Here is a 19,876-nt window from a genome sequence, read left to right as displayed (position 1 = left end):
ATCCACACCCTCATCTTCTCTCTTAGCTGGTCTCTTTTGCTTCTCTTGCCCCCCACCCTACCCCATCCCTCTGGGTTTCCCCTCCCACCAACTCCATTTTCCATTTTGCTCTAAAACAAAACTCTGCTCGGGTCACTCCCTTGCTCAGATCGCTTCCCTAACTCCCCACTGTTCTCAGGATAGAAATTGTACTCCTTAGACACACGAGGCCCTGCATCACGATCTGACCCTCCACTCAAGCTTTCTCCCCTCTCCCACGGGCACCGTCTGCTCAAGTCACACCTTGGCAGTTTCCTGCAACCACCCTAGGTTCTCATCGCTCCCTGTCATCGCAAGGGATGCATCCCCTAGATGCCCTGCCCTCTTAGACTTACCTTGGAAAGCCTTTCTTAAGCCCCCGGCTGAGCCGGATGCCCTGCGTGGTTGTTGATGGTCTGATTTCTCATCTTTCTCTGACGGGGTCCCTTTTGAGAGCAGGGAAGATCAGTATCTCTTTGCTCCGTACAGTCGCTGCCCCACCAGATCTTCCCAAACAAACTCCGGTTTCAAGTGGTCTCTGTTTGTCAGTTCACTGGTCCGGATTAGGAGCCTCCCAAATACATTACCCACAGTCCGCGGGCCAGGGGCGGAGAGAGCCTGGTCCAGAGCGCTCTAGCCCGAGCGCGCCACTTGCACTTCCCGGGGCGGCCGCCAGGGGCCGCCGGGCTCTTTGTTTTCCTTTCTGGCCCCGGGTCGGGGCCGGAGGCCTGCAGAGCGCATGCTCTGGGGGCAGTTCGCGGCCCGGCGGGTGAGCGGAGGAGTTGCTTGTGGCGGACCTGCAGCGAGGTAGGTCGCGCCCGTCACGGGCGGAGGGTCGGGGCGGCGGGTCGGGGCGGAGGGCGGCGCGCGGAGCAGCCACAGCCGGAGCCCTGGCGTGCCGAGGCCGTTGCCCGCGCGCTCGTGTCGGCGGCGCCGGCCCCACGTGAAGCCGGGCGGCAGGAAGGCGCGGGTGCGGGCGCGCGGGTCCCCGGCCCCGCGGGGAGCCCTGGCGCGGGCCCGGCCCCGCCTGGCTCGAGCGAGGGCCGCGCGGCCCCTGTGCCGCCGCGCCTCTCCCGCCCGGCCCGCGGCGCCTGCTCGGGCGGGAGATTCAAACGGCCCGAGCGCGGCCGGTCGGGTGCGCGCGGCCGCGCTGACCCCGCTGGGCGCAGAGCCGCGCGCCTCGCGGCCCGGGACCCACCGCCCCGGCAGGGACTGCGCTTCCGGAGCGGGGAAAGTGGTTTTGACCAGCGTTGGGCTGGAGGATGCGTTCGGCCGAGCAAGGAGAGTGATCCTGCCGGGCCAGAGTGTGTGCTTGAGGAGCGCGAGGGTAGGCTGGGGAGGGTCGACTTCAGGGAAAGAAGTCTCAGTGTCAGCAAGCACCGGGATGAAGACTGTTGACCCTTGGAGAGGTGTGCTGTGAACCCCGTATCAGCTCATCTGTCAACCGGTTATTTACTGACTGGCTGCTCCGTGCTGAGCTGGCAGGGCTGGGGAGCAGTGGGGAGAAGGGCCCCGTGTGGCCTTTACAGAGCTCCTGGTCTCCTTGGGGAGACCCATCTGGCGGCCTCAGTCATGGTCCGGGGTGTAGTCGAAGTATGGCCGTGGAACCATTCATTCATTCATTCAGATCGTAATGGAGGTGTGCCAACCAAGTGTGACTTGTGTGCCCTAGCAGAAGTTGAGTGTATGGAGTGGTACAGGAACTCTTGAGCGGGTCACCCAGCCCTGCTCAGGAGGGTCAGGATGGCTTTCCCGGTGAGGTGACTCTTGAATGGGGTTTTGAAAGGACAGTGGAGTTATTCAGCTGACGGGTGGAGGAGTTAGTGTTGTCCATCCAGTCTTTTGCATAAAGGCATGTAGGTACAGGTGAGTGTTGAGGTCAGGAATACCACTGATTTAAGTCTGGAGTACAAAGAAGGGAGTAACAAGACACATCAAGGGCTAGGTCTCTTTTTTTTTTTTTTTTTAAGATTTTATTTATTTGACAGAGATCACAAGTAGGCAGAGAGGAAGGCAGAGAAGAGAGGAGGAAGCAGGCTCCCTGCTGAGCAGAGAGCCGGATGCGATGCAGGACTCGATCCCAGGGATCATGACCTGAGCTGAAGGCAGAGGCCTTAACCCGCTGAGCCACCCAGGCACCCCAAGGGCAGGGTCTTGAAAGGTCTGGAGTGCAAGACCAAGAAACCCTGGGTGGGGGTGGAGGAGGCAGAGAGGGTTTCACCCAAGAAGGGCATCAGAATGGAGTCTGGAAAGATGAATTCGGAGTTCACCTTACTCTTGTTGCAAAGACATCCCAAGAGCAGGAATACTGTTCAGCTTTGCAACTTACTACTTGGGTGCCCTTGGGCCACCCATCTAATCTCCCTGGGTTTTAGTTTCCTTATCTTTAAAATAAAGGTAAGAGGCATGTGGTGAGAATTACTAATATCCTGTATTTTGCATAAAAGCAGTGGTTCTAACATCGGTGGAAGCTGAGGCCCTTTGCCCGCAGGCTCCGCTCTGTATACAAGGGGGCTCCTCTGGCGAGGAACTCCTGGGATGAAGTATGCCAGCGCTGTGCCCGGCACGTAGCCGGAGCTCAGCAAGTGTTTGTTGACACATGAGACCCTCTCCTCCCTTTCCTTCTGGGGACCTTTCTCGCAAAGAGATTCCTAAGCCTCCGAGACTGGCAGGCAAGTGTCTGCCTTCTGACGTTGGTGAGTTGGGGGTGGTGGCCAGGACAGCTGCTGTGGTCAGAGAGGGCCCTGTCTTCCTTTGCAGAAACAAGACTGTGGAGAGGTCATAGGAGGTCACAACAGGAACACTGGGCCCCTGGTAGACTGTCTAGTCTGGTGTGCCTTCATTCACCACATGAGGAAACTGGAGCCCAGGGAGAAGAGGGGAGGAAAGATGGATGGGGGGTTACTCTGGCCCTGGTGGGGAGTGGTCAGGAGACCTGGGATCTCATCCCACCTGTGTGGCTTGGGTCACCTTTGCTGAGCCTCAGCTTTCGTATCTATAAAACCAGGGTGATCACACTTGCATCCGAGGGCATCATAGGTGGCTCTTAGTGGATGTTGACTCTATCCCTGACTTCTGCCTATTTGTGACTGTGTCTCACTCTTCTCCCAGACAGTAGAATGCTGAAGAAGGAAGCTGTGTTTGTTAGGGAATGAGAGGTGGGGGCAAAAGATTGCTACTTATTTCTAGCCCAGACACTTAGTATGTGGTTAAGAAAACACACCCAGAGTCTGTACACAAAGGACTGACTGATTTGTACAATCGAGGATATGCAGGTGGGTAATGGGTGCTGGGCTCCACCTTTTCTTTCATTCATTCATTCATTCATTTATAGCTTCTTTCTTTCTTTCTCTAAGTAATCTCTGTACCCACTGTGGGGCTCCAACTCACGACTCTGAGGTCAAGAGTTGCCTGCTTTTCTGAGCGAGCCAGCCAGGTGCCCACAGGGCTCCACCTTTTTGGGGTGTCTTCATCCCCTGCCCTGCCTCTGGGATTGCTCACAACAGCATTCTGTGGTACCTAAAGTCTTCTATCTGAGAGACATATATTCTGAGGCTCAGAGAACTCAGGTGTGTCCTTCCCCAGGTCCTTCAGTGGCTCCCACACCCATCTGACCCACCCACTCAGAGCCAAACTGCCTCAGTGTCTTCTCTCTGGTCTCACCACCCTCTTCCACTCACTCAGCTGGCTTCTGCCCTCACTTGTCATGTTTGGCCAGTCTCATGGATTCTGGGGAGGCCTGCCTGGGCTGCCTCCACCCCTGCCTGGATCATGGCCTGCCTTTGGCCGACGTGGTTTTGGTTTTTGTTTTAAGTCAATCAGATATACCTTGGTTCTATTCCTGACTCTTTCTTACTAGCTGTATTCTCTGAGCCTCAGGCCCATCAACTGACTTAGGAGTGATAGTAGTACTTCTGCTTGTTGTGACAAGTAGAAGGCTGTTGGCATACAGAAAAGAGGAGTGGCCGGTACCCGAGAGTGGCTCATATTTCAAGGAGTAGGTTGGTATGGTGGACAGACACGTAAACTATAGAGTAGTTAAGGTCCAGAAGTCTGTCCCAGTTTCTCTGGGAGAGAATGGTTAGTTTAGGATGAGGGGAGGGACCAGGAAGGTTTACCAGTGGAATTGGATTTGGGACTGAGTAGACATTCTTCCAGTAGGATAAGGGATGGGAATAGAGATGCAAATGGTCTGGAGAGAACAGTAAGCAGTCTGAGATTGTGTAGGAAGCAAAAGGAGGCTGTGATAGAGAAGGGATGAGGCTGTATGTTATATCAGTACCAGACTCTGGAGGCCTTTCGCACCGAGCTAAGAAATGTGGGCTTTGTCTTCCAGGCAGAGGGAACCACTGCGGAAGTGGCAAGCAAGAACGTGGCAAACAAGCAAGAAAGCAGCTTGTTTCAGGTCTGAGGTTTAGAAAGATCATGACTGACTTACGGAATGACACGGGGTGGGGATCAGGAAGACCAGAGCCAAGGGGCTATCTTTTCTTGGGGAGAGGGTATGAGAGACAGTTCCCAGGCAGCCTGAGAGACCGGGGAGCCTGGGGAGGAAGTTGACAAGGGCACCAGCTTTGGAGTCTGACCAACCTGGTTGAGACCTTCACTTCCTCTCCCAATCCTGGGTGAGATACTCTTAACTTTCTGAGCCTCAGCTTCCTCGTCTATAAAGTAGGATCAGTGTGCTTAGGTTGCAGTGAGATGCCCCACAATGTTCACCAAAACAAAACGCTAAGGAGATGTTCACTGGATTCCAGCCCACAGGAACACATGTTTTTGTTAGTGCCCCGTGACACCAATCACCTCATGTTTATTTTCCGTCTCCACTCCAGACCTTGCCTACAGGTCAGCCTAGCATCAGCACCAGTATGCTGACATAATTCTCTTCCCTGTGTTTTCACTTCTTGCTGTGAGTACTTTTCCGCACTACAGCATGGTCTCCCTTCCCTCCACAGCTCTCCTCCACAGGTCACTCTGATGAACTGATGGGAGATTTACCTTTGGCAGGACAGGGCCCTGGACACAGTGGACTGGCTGCCAGCTTGGCCAGAGGTACAGGCTGTCTACCTGAAACAAGGGATATCTCTTTTATCCCACACCCCTTAACCCACCCAGCTCTGCATACTTAACATCGCCTCTTGCTGGCTCCCAAAGACTTCGGACTTAATGAAAACATCTGGTAAAATGGGGCTCTTGGGTCTCTCCTCCCCTGTTGTCCCCCAGTGTTCTCCCACCTCACTAAATAGAAGTTTACCATTCTCCAAGTTTATTTTATTTTATTTTATTTTTAAGATTTTATTTATTTATTTGACAGACAGAGATCACAAGTAGGCAGAGAGGCAGGCAGAAAGAGAGGAAGGGAAGCAGGCTCCCCACCGAGCAGAGAGCCTGATGTGGAGCTCGATCCCAGGACCCTGGGATCATGACCTGAGCTGAAGGCAAAGGCTTTAACCCACTGAGCCACCCAGGCGCCCCGTCAATTTTATTTTTAAGTAATCTCTATACCCAGTGTGAGGCTCGAACTCACAACCTTGAGATTAAGAGGCACATGCTCCGACAACTCCGGGGCAGCAGCTCTTTCTGCCAACGGCTCCTGTCCCCGTGCTTTTATAAACCACCGCTTTGCACCAAAAAAAAAAAAAAAAAGTCACATGCTCCACCAGCTGAACCAGCTGAGCCAGCCAGGTGCCCCATTCCATCCTCCTAGTCATTTACGCCAAGACCTGGGAGTCTTTGTGTTTGGCCAGGCTTATGGGGGATCCTGGGGAGGCCTGCCCGGGATCCCCTGGATTTCTTTTAGGATGAAGAAAGTCATCCTGGATCCCTCCTTCTCCCTCACTCCACACATCTAATCCACAAGTCGAATCTGTCTCCTAAGCTGATCTGTTTTGTTTCCTTTTCCTCTCTTAGCTCAGACAGACCCAGTCAAGTCACCATCATCTCTCATTTGGATGCCTGCAATGGCCTCCTCTTCCAGTCCATCCCAGTTTCTTTACAGTAGCCAGAACAACCACTTAAGAGTGTAAACCTTATGAAGACTTTCTTAAAAGTTTTCTGTTTTCCCTAGAAGGCCGTGCATGATCCAGCCCCTGCTCACTTCTTGCCATCTGACCAGTTCTCCAGCTGCAGGGCGCTGGCCTCTCCCAGTTCCCAAACTTACCACACCGTGTCCCAGGCCAGTTTTGTCCTGGTCTGGCAGTGCCAGCTTTCTCTCAGATTTCAGGTCCTAGCTTAGATGTCGCACCTCCCTCACCACTCCCTTCCCCTACCCCAAGTTATTTTCTTTTTCTTTCTTTTTTTTTTTTTTTTTTTTTGGTGTGATAAAATATACATGAAGTTTACCATTTTCACCACTTTAACCTTGTTTAAGCATGTAGCTCAGCGTCGTTAAGCACACTCACATCGTTGTGCACCCCCAAGTTATCCCTTATGTCACTTTGCTTATCTTTCACTCAGCACTATCAGTAATGTTTCTTTCCTGCTACAATGTAAGCTCCATGAGAACAGGGAGAGGGTTAGTCTCCTTTATCCTTGCCACATGTGGCCCAACGCCAAGCTGTGGTAATGGGCACTCAATAAATATTTGTGGAACAAATGAGTAAATGCTGTCATGTCTTGAGTACTTACTGTGTGCTTGGCACTGCAGAGTCCATTACAACATTTTATTCAGTTTTGACAGCAGCCCTGAGATATGGTCATTGCATTTCCCCCCCAACAGAAGAGGATACAGCTCAGAGGTCAAGGCTGCTGGCCAACCAGGGTCACAAAAGCCAGGGTGAACAAGCCACAGCTCTAGCAGATGAATCCAGTTCCCTCTAATCCCAGAGAATGTGCATCTTTAACATGGTAAGGGGGAGGGGGGGGTCTCAGAGAGGTGGGTCCCAAAGAGAGGAGTCCTACCCCAAAAGAATAAAAGTTGGGTGACATTCAGAACTGCCACCTCATCAGAGTCAGAACAGCCCTGTCACAACCTGTAGAGGAAGCTCAGCCTACACAGGCTTGGAGGGTTCTGAACCTTTGGCTGTTTTCTTATCTTCAGTCCTTTGTTCCCCGCCAGGATAGTAAGCAGGAATGTGCTCAGAAATTCAGAGGCCATTGGCCTTGTGTTCATTACCGTGCAGTGGGGAGCAGGAGAGGCTGATGCTCTAGGACCTGGTGGAAGGAGGAAATGGGGAGGAGGTTAGGCCCACAGCTGAGCCTGGGAAGGGCTTGAAGTTCTCACTCTGGTTTATAGTCTTGGGTAGAATCTCATCCCTTAACTGCAAAAGGGAGGAGAGGTGGGTTAGATTAGATTAGAGCTATGCTCAGGCATTGCCAGGGGCAGGGTCTAGATGTTATATTTGAAGATTTTATTTGTCAGAGTGCGTGCACAAGCAGGCAGAGAGGCAGGCAGAGGCAGAAAGAGAAGCAGGCTCCCCGCTGAGCAAGGAGCCCAATGTGGGACTCGATCCCAGCACCCCGAGATCATGACCTGAGCGGAAGGCAGCGGCTTAACCGACTGAGCCACCCAGGCGTCCCTAGATGTTATAATACCAGATATGAGTGTATAGTTTACAGTATTAGCTCATTTAATCCTCAATAACAAAGATGTAGGTACGATTATTATCCCTGTTTTACCGAGGAAGAAACCGAATCAAGAAGAGATTAAGTAATTCTGCCCAACGTCAAGCACCTAGAAAGACTCTGGCCCTGAGGCTCTCCATGGGCACAGGCTATTCCACTTCTACATCAGGGTAGCTCTGAAGGGTGCCGACCCCTGCCAGCCACTCCAGAATCTTTGCAGTCCAGATTGGAGAGCCCCAGGCTTAGACAGTTTCACAACCTTAAAGACCAGGGCTCAGTAAGGATTTATTTCTGGGGCTGGGTGTGTGGAGGAAGAAGGCTTTGGACACAGTTTGGGCTGGATTAGAACTGAGAGAGCTGGGGAGAGTGTCTCTGGGAGCAGCCCTGAGGAAGACAGGGAGACTGTTGTGGGGCAGCAGCAGCCAAATGAGGGAGCGATTTGGGGGCGAAGCCCTCAGCTGTCCTGGATGGTGCTAGGTACAAGAAACTTTCTTGCCACTCAGTGCTTTCCTTTCCCCTTTTTGTAACACCTGGTGAGTGTATACAGTGTTTATTTCTTTTCTTTTTTTTTTTTAAAGGTTTTATTTATTTGCTAGAGAGCAGGTGAGAGCACAAGCAGGGGATGCGGCAGGCAGAGGGAAAAGCAGGCTCTCTGCAGAGCATGGAGCCCCATGCAGGACTCGGGGGATCCCAGGACCCTGGGATCATGACCTGAGCTGAAGGCAGCTGCTTAACAACTGAGCCACCCAGGCCCCCTAAGTGTATATTTCTTAATTGGACTGTTTAGGAAAGCCAGTGTCTTCTCAGTAGTGGCACTTTTGGATCAGAGGGCACAGATGGTCTGGTTTGGTTTTATATAATGAGAATAGCTTTTATTGTTTGTTTGTTTGGTTGGTTGGTTGGTTTTTCTTTTGGTCTGAAAAACAATAATGCTTTACCAGAGTTACTGTTGGTTATCTCAGGGTTGAGGGGGAGCTATGGAGAGATACTTAACTTGATTTTGGTCCTTCAAGGTTTTAATTTTTTATAATAAAATAAAAAAATAGGGGCGCCTGGGTGGCTCAGTGGGTTAGGCCGCTGCCTTCAGCTCAGGTCATGATCTCAGGGTACTGGGATCGAGTCCCACATCGGGCTCTCTGCTCAGCGGAGAGCCTGCTTCCCTTCCTCTCTCTCTGCCTGCCTCTCTTGTGATTTCTGTCAAATAAAGAAATAAAATCTTTAAAAAAAACAAATAGGGGTGCCTGGCTGGCTCAGTCACAAGAGCATGCAGCTCTTGATCTCAAGGTCACGAGTTTGAATCTCACAGGTATAGAAATTACAGAATATATAAGTAAACCTAAAATAAATAAATAATTTAAAAAGACATGTAAAGTTCCTTGTCAGATATCTTAGATAATACAGAAAGGTACAAAGAAAAAAAATAAGTGTCCATAATCCCATTTTCCAGAGGTTACCATTGTTACCTATTTTTGCATGTGTATGCCTTTCTTTATGGGGTGATGGACTGTTTTTTCAAGCTGCTTATGTTATTTGGCAACAAACATCTTCCTATTCAATAAACACATCTCTGAAAGCGTTAGTTTTAATGGCCTCATATTGTTCTATCCTGAATATACTGCATATTTCCTAGGCACCCCCTACCATGGAGCATATGGGTTGCTCCTTTTTTTTTTCTTTTTCTTCTTTTTTTTTTGGTTACTGTTAGGAAGAATACAGTAGAGAATATGTATGAAACCTAAACTTTGGGTGTATCCACTATTCTGTTCTTGTTCTTCTCAGATAAATTCTGAGAAGTAGAATTGTCAGAATTCCTCTTACCTTTTTTAGGGGTTTTGGTAAAGGTTACTTAGTTAGAGCAGGAAAAATGACTGCCATTTCTGAGATGGAATATTGCCTCGGTTTTTCAGGAAAGGAAGATGCCACCCAAACGTATAGCCAAGAGAAGGTCACCGCCAGAAGATGCTCTCCCCAAAAGCAAGAAGGTGAAGGGTAAGTTGGTGTTGGCCTTTGTCTCTGAATGGCGACCTCTTGGAGCCCCCAGAATCTAAGACTGGGCTCCTTCCCCCTGACATCTGAAGCTGAGGGGCCTAGAAGCCCAGGAACTCCACCCAGATAGAGGGTCTCTTGTAGCTTATTGAATCCTACCCTCAGCAATTGCAAAGGAGCAGAGACTTGTCTACAAGCACTCAGGCAGTACTGGGGCAGGGCAGTAAGACCCTAGGTAGGACTTTGCTCCTGGCAGTAATATACTATGGCTACCACCACTGACTTCCAGAAGTGGGTTCAAGTCCAGGCTCTGCCACTTTCTAGCCATGTAGTTTTGGGCAGGTGACTTAATCTCTCTGAGCTTGAAGTAACCCATTCATAAAATAGAGGCAAGAACAGCACCTATCTCGCTGGGCTGTTAAGAGGAAAATGAGATAATGTCCTGGTAGCATTTGAGGGAGGTGCCTGTGCTTTGCTCTTTCCTGGGACCCTGGAGGGAGACGGGGAGGAGAAAAGTCCACCCCCAATCTGGGAGGGAATAGTGTGGACTCACACTCAGACAGTGTCTGTCTTTTGCAGACCATCGTAACCAGGCAGTGAGGGCCGTTGCCTCCCATCGCGTTCCAGGTGCCCAGAGGCCCAGCCCTCCTGACCAGAAAACCCGACCAGGTGGCTCCCTGCCCAGGGCAGCCTCTGCGCAGCCCCTCTGGCCCTGGCAGCCGTGGCCGCACCCCTGGGGGAGGAGCTGGACGCCATTGGTTGTCCAGGGCTGCGGGCGTCCGCCATTGGCCCTCAGATGGCTCTGTGCCTTCCACTGGTTGGCTTGTATCTTTCGCAAATGCTTGTCTTCTGTCTTACTCCTGCCCCTTCCTCTTCGGCCGCATGTTTGCTCCCAAATAGGAACAGAAGGGTTCTGTGGGAGTATGCCTAGGACTTAAGTCGCAACCTGAGGGTGGTGGCTAGGGACAGTGCTCAGACCCATGTAGGTTCCTTTGGTTGTGGTGTAAACTTTACTGTTTATTAGCTCCGTGACTCTGGGAGGGTTACTTAACTTCTGAGTCTCTGTTTCCTTTCCTTTAAAACAGGAGCCTAAATATGGAAGGTCTGTCGTATAATTTAGGGGACTACAAAGCAACTTAACATTCGTAGAATAAGCAGCCAGTAAAGGGTAGACCTTATCTGAGTCCTTACTGTTGGCACCACGACTCCTGAGAACTTAGAGCTATTCAGGAAAACTGTCTGTATCCTCACTGTTCTCTTCCCCTCCCCACCAAGATTCATTTCACAATATTGAGTGTCTTCATGTTTCCATGTCCTCCCTCATATTAATACGTGCTCAGTTTTTAATTTTCACAAAAACCTTGTGACATAGTTATCTTTGCTATTTACACTTTACAGATGAGGAGACTTAGGCTTCCTAGAAAGTTCCTATGACTGGTCTGTGGCAGAGCAAGGGCTTGAATCCAGGTGTCTGTGGTCCCAGAGCCCATGCAGCGACCCCTTCTCTCTCCTGTCATCCTGCACACTCAAGGGCTGTCTTCTTCACCCCTCAGTCTCCCATAGGTCCCACAGCACAGAACCAGGCATGGTGCTCACACTGGGCCAAGGTGACGTGGGCCAGCTGGGGCTGGGCGAGAATGTGATGGAGAGGAAGAAGCCAGCTCTGGTGCCAATTCCGGAGGACATCGTGCAAGCCGAGGCTGGGGGCATGCATACTGTGTGTCTAAGCAAAAGTGGCCAGGTAGGTTGGGGTGGGTGGCCCAAGACTGGTCTGGGCCTGAGGTTGGAGGGCTTGAGGAAGGAGCTTTGAGCCACACACATTACTCTGTGGAGATGGAACTGGTCAGCTGCACAGGGAGTGGTCTAAACAAGAATGGACTTTAGCCAGACTTGCGCTAATGGGGGTATCTTATCTTGGGCACAGGTCTACTCCTTTGGCTGCAACGATGAGGGTGCCCTGGGAAGGGACACATCAGTGGAGGGCTCAGAGATGGTCCCCGGGAAAGTGGAACTGCAAGAGAAAGTGGTACAGGTGTCAGCAGGAGACAGTCACACAGCAGCCCTCACTGAGGATGGTCGTGTTTTCCTCTGGGGCTCCTTCCGGGTAAGACTGGGTCTGGAAGACCGCATGGGGGCTGACTGGCAGAATTCACTGGTGAGAGCCCAATGATAATCCATCTCCACCTCCCTGTTGTACTTAACGGCAGGGGAAATTGAGGCCGGGAGGCAGAGCTTGGACCCAGACCCAGGTCTTTTCACCCAGGCCTGTCCACACCCTTGGCTCTTTCCTTGAATCTATATTACAAAGTGTGTTATCTTGGGAAAGGGGTGGGTCAAGGAGGCCTTTGGACTGAGGCAGATCCAGGAAGCCTGCTGTCCTCACCCATCTCCCTGCATTCAACCTCTCCCCTCCCCCCGTCCTCTTCTACATCTGTCGGGTTTTGGGGTGCATGGGAAGGATTGTTGCATCTCAGAATTTCTGAGGCAAGGGAGTTTAAACAGTAGAGTCAGCATTAAAATTGTTTTGGTACTTTGGTATTTATTTTGAAATGTCAAAAATAAAGGAATCTGATGAGGTGTGTCCTCATTGGGGCTGTTTTTAAACCTTTTTTTTTTTTTTAAGATTTTATTTATTTAATTATTTGACAGAGAGAGACAGTGAGAGAGGGAACACAAGCAGGGGGAGTGGGAGAGGGAGAAGCAGGCTTCCCACAGAGCAGGGAGCTCAATGAGGGGCTCAATCTCAGGACCCTGGGATCATGACCTGAGCCGAAGGCAGACACTTAACAACTGAGCCACCCAGGCACCCGTTTTTAAAACTTCTTGTGGAGAATTTCAAACACCTGAAAGTAGTCAGAAAAATACCGAATACCTATCTACTTGCCTCCCCTGTCATCAGCTTGTGGCCAAGCTTATTTCTCTCTACTCCCATCCACTACCCTATTCCTTTGTTATTTTAATGCAAATCACAAGCCACATAGCATTTCACTCATGAAGTATTTCCCTGTTTGTCCTGGCTCCTGCCCAGCTCCTCATCCTCATCTGGCCCCAGTCCCCTTCACCAGACAGTGCTGGGGTTGCTGTGAGCCTGGACCTGGCTGGTCTGGGGCAGATAAGACCAGCCGGTAAGTGCTTTGTCTGGCCTTCCAGGACAATAACGGTGTGATTGGACTCTTGGAGCCCATGAAGAAGAGCATGGTGCCCGTGCACGTGCAGCTGACTGAGCCTGTAGTGAAGGTGGCCTCAGGTGAGCCTGGGGTACTCACATCAGGCAGGAGCTGGAGAACCTCATTTCAGGGCAGGCCTGGTCTTGGGCCTTACAGACAAGCCCTGTATCCTCTGCCTTCCTCTCCCTCGCAGGAAACGACCACTTGGTGATGTTGACAGCTGATGGTGACCTCTACACTTTGGGCTGCGGGGAGCAGGGGCAGCTGGGCCGTGTGCCTGAATTATTTGCCAACCGTGGTGGCCGGCAGGGCCTTGGTAGGTGGCTTAGGTCCTTCTGGCAGGGCAGCTAGGCAAGCCACCCCCTGGAGAACGTCAGAAGCAGGAGGGATTCTCTCTGTGTGTTTAGGCTTGCATCAGATAGGCCTGCAGTGATAGGTGAGATCTCTGACTCTAGAGCCAGACCACCCTGGATTTGAATCTTGGTTTTTCTACCTGCTGGCTGTAGTTTTCTTATCTCTAAACATACTGGATATTTCTCATCTCTAAACATACTTCATTGGGTTGTGGTGAAGTGAAATAAATTAAGATAGAGGAACATTTGGCACATGGTAAGTTCCATGTAAATGCTACCTTTTACGACTCGGGGAGTCTGAGTGAGGCACTTGTACTCTCTTGACCTCAGTTTCCTCTTCTTTTTAATGGGGAAAAGTAAAAAGAATCCCTGCTTAGCTTCCCTCCAAGGGCTGTAGTAATGGGGAAGAACACACAGGGCAGGGAGAGAAGGTGTGTGTGTCTGCCACTGACCTTAGTCTCCTCTCTGCCTACAGAACGACTCCTGGTCCCCAAGTGTGTGATGCTGAAATCCAGAGGAAGCCGGGGTCATGTGAGATTCCAGGATGCCTTCTGTGGTGCCTACTTCACCTTTGCCATCTCCTGCGAGGGCCATGTATATGGTTTTGGCCTCTCCAACTATCATCAGCTTGGTGAGTCCCAAGTCCAACATCTGGCACAGCCCAGCGTGACTTGGGTTCCAATCCTGGCTTCACTACTCATTTGCTGGGCACCCTTGTTGGGGTCAGCGTACGCCTCAGACCCATAGTTTTGCTATCGGTAAAGTGAGAAGATCTTTACCTTGGTATTGGTATGGGGGAGGTGGCCTCGCTGTGTGAGGGGATGAAGGACAGCTCCTTGGACATCTTCACTCTTGACAGCTCTATCCTGGCCTTTTCCTCCCAGGAACCCCGGGAACAGAATCTTGCTTTGTACCCCAAAACTTGACATCCTTCAAGAACTCTACCAAATCCTGGGTGGGCTTCTCTGGTGGCCAGCATCATACAGTCTGCATGGATTCGGAAGGTGGGACTGCTGGGTTGGGGGTGGAGTATTCCTTGGGCATAGCCCAGCCAGACGGCTGAGACCGGGGTCCTTGGAACCTGGGCCTGCTCCGTGGTTTGGGTCAAATGTGGGTCCATGAGGGCCATCCCCATCCCCCAGAGTCGTGGCACTCATCCAAGTATGAGCTCAGTGGGGTCCTCTGGGGGTTCTCCCAGGCCTCCCTGGGACAGATGCTGCACACCTGCTTCTCACCACTCTGGGAGTGGGGACCAGCTCCCGTGGATATGGGAACACCCCAGGCCTACCTGAAGCATGCCCTCTGCTCCTCCTCATCTCTCCTCCCTCCTCCCACAGGAAAAGCGTACAGCCTGGGCCGGGCCGAGTATGGGCGGCTGGGCCTTGGGGAGGGTGCTGAGGAGAAGAGCATACCCACCCTCATCTCCAGGCTCCCTGCCGTCTCCTCGGTGGCTTGTGGGGCTTCCGTGGGGTATGCTGTGACCAAGGATGGTGAGTTGGGCCTGCCCACCCTCGGTGTGGTTGTGTCTTGGGGGTCATGATTCTTACCGGACTGCTCGTCAGGCTCTGATGTCCGTGATTTAAACAGAACTGAGATGCAGAGAGCACTGATGTGAGGACCTTGTTTTCTCCTGTCAGAAGCTCTGGCTTTGATGAACATAAAATGAGTAAACAAACTATTTTTATAAGGGTGATATATTTCATAGCATAGGAGAATAGTAAGGAGAGATATACCACTGAGGCCCACACAGGCAATAGGACTTGAATCCAGGTCTCCAGAGTCTTAACTCAGGCTTCTCTTTACACTTTCCACTAAGGTGACCCCTTTATTTACAACCTAGTATGTGCCAGCTTCCCAGGGAGTTGTACTTAGACTTTTATTAGGAGAGAGAAGGCTTAGTCACTAGGGTTCTAGCAGGCACAGCAGAGGAGGGTATGAACCAGGTGGTCCCCAAACCCTAAGTGGGTGAGTGGATAGCCGCAGACACTTTGAGAAGTCTGGAGCTGATGGAAGCACTTGACCTGGAATTACCTGGGAAGAGTTCCTGAGGAAGTGGTGCTTGTACTAACTTTAAAGGTTCAGTCCTTTATGATAAGCAGTAGAGGGCATCCCAGGCACAGGAACATCCAGATCAGTCTCTAAGGTCCTTAGAATGGCAGGTGGAGTAGGGGTTTGGAGAGTGGCTAGTCACGTAGAGCCTTGAATGCCATGCCTAGGAGCAAGGAGAAGTCTTTAGCAATGTGTAAGGACTGTTGTCTCTGCTTGACAAAGCTATTTTTTTAATCTATCATCTCTTTGGCTTCTCCTAGCTTCCCTGAACTCCCAGAGGCTGGGGCATTGCTAGGCTTCTACGGGCCAAAGCTAGAATTCATGTTCCAGGCTTCTCACAGTATAAAAGATGGGGCTAGGGATCCTGGAGACAGCTGCCCCCATTTCTCTCCCCTGTAGGTCGTGTTTTTGCCTGGGGCATGGGCACCAACTACCAGCTGGGCACAGGGCAAGAGGAGGATGCCTGGAGCCCGGTGGAGATGACAGGCAAACAGCTGGAGAACCGTATGGTCTTATCAGTGTCCAGTGGGGGCCAGCACACAGTCTTACTAGTCAAGGACAAAGAACAGAGCTGATGAAGCCTCTGCGGGCCTTGCTCCCGGCCCCACCACTCTCCCTCCTGGAACTGGGAAGCTATGACGACTACAGATTCCAACAGGCCCCCCCCTGCCCTGAGTACTCTGTCATCTCCTGCCTTTTCCCTATCAGCAGAACAGAATCCTTTTCCTCTTTTCTGTCCTCCTTTCCTGAATCATCCTGCAACCTACAGGATGAAGGGGAGTGGGGGGAAATGGAAGAGGGGAGGAAGTTTTGGCAGCCGGAACATTGCTCACGCCAGAGCTACGTGATTAGAACTTTTCCCCTCATCCCTACCTCCCATGGTCCTGGCTGACCCTGGTTTTGCCTGCCAAAAACCAAAAATTCCTCCCCTGGGGATTTGGTGCCCACGTTCTGAAAAGTTGGGAATCATCAAGCCCTACTCTAGCCATGTGCCACTCTCTGTCCTTCACAATCCACAGGCAGACAAATGGTATGGTGGTCAGATCCAGCTGTCATGGACCTATGCCTGGGGGAAACTGGAGATGGGGCAGGGCTACCCAGCTGTGGGCAACCCCAAGCCAAATATTTGGCCCTCAACAGATGTCCATGGAGAAGAGAAAACAAAGATCCTCCACTTGATCAAGAAAAAAGCCAATCAGCCTTCGTCCCAGAAGCACAAAGCGTTCTGCCCTTCTTTGCCTGAGTATCCTGCCCATTGGACCTGCCTTACCTGCAGCCAAGGGCCTGAAGTCTGGAAAGGAAGCTACATCTGCAGGGCAGGACGTGGAGGGGTGTGGGGAAGGAGAGTTTTATAAACAAACTTATAGCAATATTGAGAGTGAAGGGAGGGAGGGGAGAGGGGTCAGAGGGGCAGAGGCTGGTGCACAGAAAGGGAAGCAGCAGCTTGTACAGAGGCTGAGAAAATAGAACAGTTTCAGGTTTTTTTAAATGTAAAGTATTTTGGAGGGGAGAGTGAAATCTTTTAACACTTTGAATAAATTTAGAGTTTTATAAAACAGGCCACTTGTTTTCTACATACTCCCTGCTTTTTTAAGGGAGCTCCTGCTGCATTGGGAAGAGCAGAATAAACCCATACCTATGCACCTGGGCAAGGCTAGGACTTAAGTGATGTCGCCATGTCCTGGTATGTGCCAGTCAGCTGTTGATGTGGCTGTTTCATACAAATCAAAAAAGAAAAAGTTGGTTGATTTTTTTGCTTAGATATTTATGTTTCAGGAATCACTGGAGTTAAAAAAAAAAAAATTATGCTGCATAATGTGAGACATGGAATGGATCTTTTAATATCCTAATCCCAAACCAAGGTTTGAGTATAGTACATATCTATAAATACTTAGACTAATCTTGCTGTTATATCATTTCTCAACAGCTGATGTAATTGATTAAACATGGTTAACTGCACAATAACTCTTAAGACTACTTACTACTCATATAAATGTAGATCTTTCCAGGCATTTGAGCAACCAAATCATACAGCTGACCTGTCTAAGTGGTGATCACTAGCCACACGTGGCTATTTACATTTAAATTAATTAAAATTGTAAAAATTTAAAATTAATTTGTTTGGACTAGCCACATTTCAAGTCCTCAGTAGTCCTGTATGGCTGGTGCCTATGGGATTAGGCTATGCAAACAGAGAACATTTCTGTAATTGCAGAAAATTACAGTGGACAATGCCGATCTAGAAGGTCTATTAATGTATAACAGGAAGTTTTTTATTATCACCAGAAGGATTCTTGGAAAAGACTTGAAAAAATGAATATGATGTAAAAGAACTTCAAATGTATTCTGTGATTTTTTTCTCCCCCCTTAAGTTTTAGTTTTAATACAGGCAATATACTGATTGGAAATTAACTTCTTAGAAGGGATATCACACTTTGATTCTAATATTTCCTTCGAAAAGAAGCACTTGTGTGACTTGTGTGTCTGCTACTCTTCACCCCCCCCCCAAAAAAAGTCCATTTGGTTTGGACTTACTGGAGTTTTCCCTTTTGACAGAATAGCATGTTGAAAATACTCTGTTCTTAATAACAGCTCTTCTGTATTGGAACTTAAAATGAGCCAGGCATTGTGCTGAATACTTCACATGCAATAATAGCTCTTTTAATCCTTACATCTGCCCTACACAGTCATACTTGTCCCTTGGGAAACAGTCCCTGAGAGTTGTGACTTAAGGTTAAGAAGCTACCTACCAAATGCACAAACCAGGCTGGAATTTAAATCAGCCTCTACCTGAGACTTGAACTTCAGTTCCTTTTCCTTGTATTGCATGTAAGCGTTCTAAAGCTCTCTGAAGGTGCTTTACATATATGAGAACAGTCACATAGTACTCTAATATACTCCTTGCTGTTCTGACAATTGTATATTTTTGTTGTTGTTCCCTGTAGTTAATAATTGCCTTGTTTTTCACATGTGTAGTTTTCTGGTGTTAGTGCCAATGTCTTAAGTGTAAATTTCCTTTTGTTCAAGTACATCAAGTACCCTGTTTTATGTTTTCCCCCCTCCTCTTCCAACCTGGATTGATCACCCCAAAACAAATGTAATCATAGTACACAATGTGGCGCTGCTATAAATATTTACAAAGTTGTAATGTAAATGTTCAATATTGCTTTGACATTTTATTTTATTTATTTTTTGCCCAGTGTGGGTCTTGAACTCACACCCCCTCACTCCCAAGATCGAGAGTGGCATGCTCTACTGACTGAACCAGGCAGGTGCTCCTTTTTTATGAGAAATTATAATCAGAAGATGGAAACATGTATATGTATGAATGAAGGACAGTGGCTAAGATACCTGAAACTACAAATGGAGAAAGTACATTATTTAGAAATGTGCAGATTCTAGGGGGATGTGGAAACTGCCTCAAGAGAGTGGGAACTGGAGGTAGGGATTGATAGGGTAAGGGACTGCTGTTTATCTTTTCATAAAATTGGCAAATATTTTCTCAGCGCCTAGCATACCTCAGGCACTGTTGTAGGAATTTGATTAGAAACAAAACACAAGAATCCCTGTCTCATGAAGGTTACACTCTGAATTAAAAAGGAACAAAGATTTAAAAGTCTTCCACGTGTAGTAAGCAAAGAGCGCAGCAGAGGGGCTGGCAAATAGTAATAAAGAACAGCTCTCCACTCTAGTTTGAAGGCCTCCAAATACCATGTTGGAGAATTTACTGGATACCAGGCATTGGGCCAAGTACTTTCCCAACTTCTCGTTTTCTCCGCACAACACCCAATGTGGTAAGCAAGGCTGTTACCCATATTAGTCTCAGGCTAAGTAACCTGCCAAAATAATTAGTGAGAGGGCGCTGGGATTGATAGCCAAACCTCCCAGCAGCTATACTTGCTACTTATTACCATAAGTAGGATAAACCTGGAAATGTGGCAGCTAGTGGCTGGATCTCAAGTTTTGAAACCGGTAAGCACTTCACTTGGGGGCCTAAGGCCCTGAATTTAGGAGGTATAAACTGGTAAAGAAGGGCCTACTGGCTTATCAGCCCAGAGGGAGCCCCAAAAAGGGATCTTAAAGCACTTGGGGGTGAACTTCACTGTTAGAGTTGATGATCACTTACAGAAGCTCCCCATTCTAAGCAATGGGCGCCAGGGTGAGGCTTTGGCCTGAGACGCTCCCAGACTAGGAGAGTTAAACTGTCGGGATAATCTAGTCATTGTAATCAGTGTTCACTGAAGGCATTCCATGGACAGGTCATTGTCCTGGGACAAGGCGCTTTGGGTTACGGTAGTGGATACTGGACTCCAAAAAGTAGAGTGATTAGATTTGGGGGATATTTGGTTGAGATGACATGGTTGTGTCAATTTACACTGCCTGGAACCTTCCGCCCCCTCTTTCCACTCCAGGGCTATATACAGGAATGATGGAAGAATCCCATCTAACTTCAACAACAATCTCATGTCTTGCAAACTGGGAAACAAGGTCAGGGGGTGGCCAGGGCAGATCTGTGCTTTGCCTAAGGTCATGCAGTGGAATTGGATCGCCCAGGCTCCGAAAGGGGACTACTTGCAGGTTTGTTGGTTTTTATTGTTGTTTTTGTTTTTTACAATGAGCATAATTGGTTTTATAATTTTATTTAAGATTTTATTTGAGATAGATCGAGAGCCAGTGAGCAAGAGAGCAGGAAGAGGACAGAGGCAGAGGGCAAGCAGGCTATCCACTGAGCAGGTAGTC

General features: G+C 49.5%; 1 protein-coding gene across 7 annotated transcripts in view; it reads left to right on the top strand.

Annotated features, from left to right (window-relative positions):
- RCC1 (regulator of chromosome condensation 1) overlaps positions 1 to 17,469 on the top strand; it is a 30,563-nt gene extending 13,094 nt beyond the window's left edge. The window contains exons 1-11 of one of the 7 annotated variants that reach the window (XM_046001416.1): positions 748 to 825; positions 9,489 to 9,570; positions 10,147 to 10,236; positions 11,121 to 11,308; positions 11,492 to 11,671; positions 12,718 to 12,814; positions 12,928 to 13,050; positions 13,563 to 13,718; positions 13,972 to 14,091; positions 14,425 to 14,577; positions 15,536 to 17,469. In XM_046001416.1, the coding sequence (XP_045857372.1) occupies positions 9,498 to 9,570; positions 10,147 to 10,236; positions 11,121 to 11,308; positions 11,492 to 11,671; positions 12,718 to 12,814; positions 12,928 to 13,050; positions 13,563 to 13,718; positions 13,972 to 14,091; positions 14,425 to 14,577; positions 15,536 to 15,711 (1,356 nt within the window). In that variant the 5' untranslated portion in view covers positions 748 to 825; positions 9,489 to 9,497 and the 3' untranslated portion in view covers positions 15,712 to 17,469. Of the gene's footprint in view, positions 1 to 747; positions 826 to 5,052; positions 5,071 to 6,846; positions 6,865 to 9,488; positions 9,571 to 10,146; positions 10,237 to 11,120; positions 11,309 to 11,491; positions 11,672 to 12,717; positions 12,815 to 12,927; positions 13,051 to 13,562; positions 13,719 to 13,971; positions 14,092 to 14,424; positions 14,578 to 15,535 lie in introns of those variants that run through there. The other 6 variants (XM_046001432.1, XM_046001437.1, XM_046001408.1 and 3 more) reach the window with 6 other exon arrangements.
- The last annotated feature ends 2,407 nt before the right edge of the window (positions 17,470 to 19,876 follow it).

The sequence above is a fragment of the Meles meles genome, chromosome 1 (genome assembly GCF_922984935.1).
Source record: "Meles meles chromosome 1, mMelMel3.1 paternal haplotype, whole genome shotgun sequence".
In the NCBI taxonomy this organism is placed as follows: domain Eukaryota; kingdom Metazoa; phylum Chordata; class Mammalia; order Carnivora; family Mustelidae; genus Meles; species Meles meles.
Note: the sequence above shows the minus strand (reverse complement) of the source record. Positions and strands in the feature narration are given on the sequence as shown.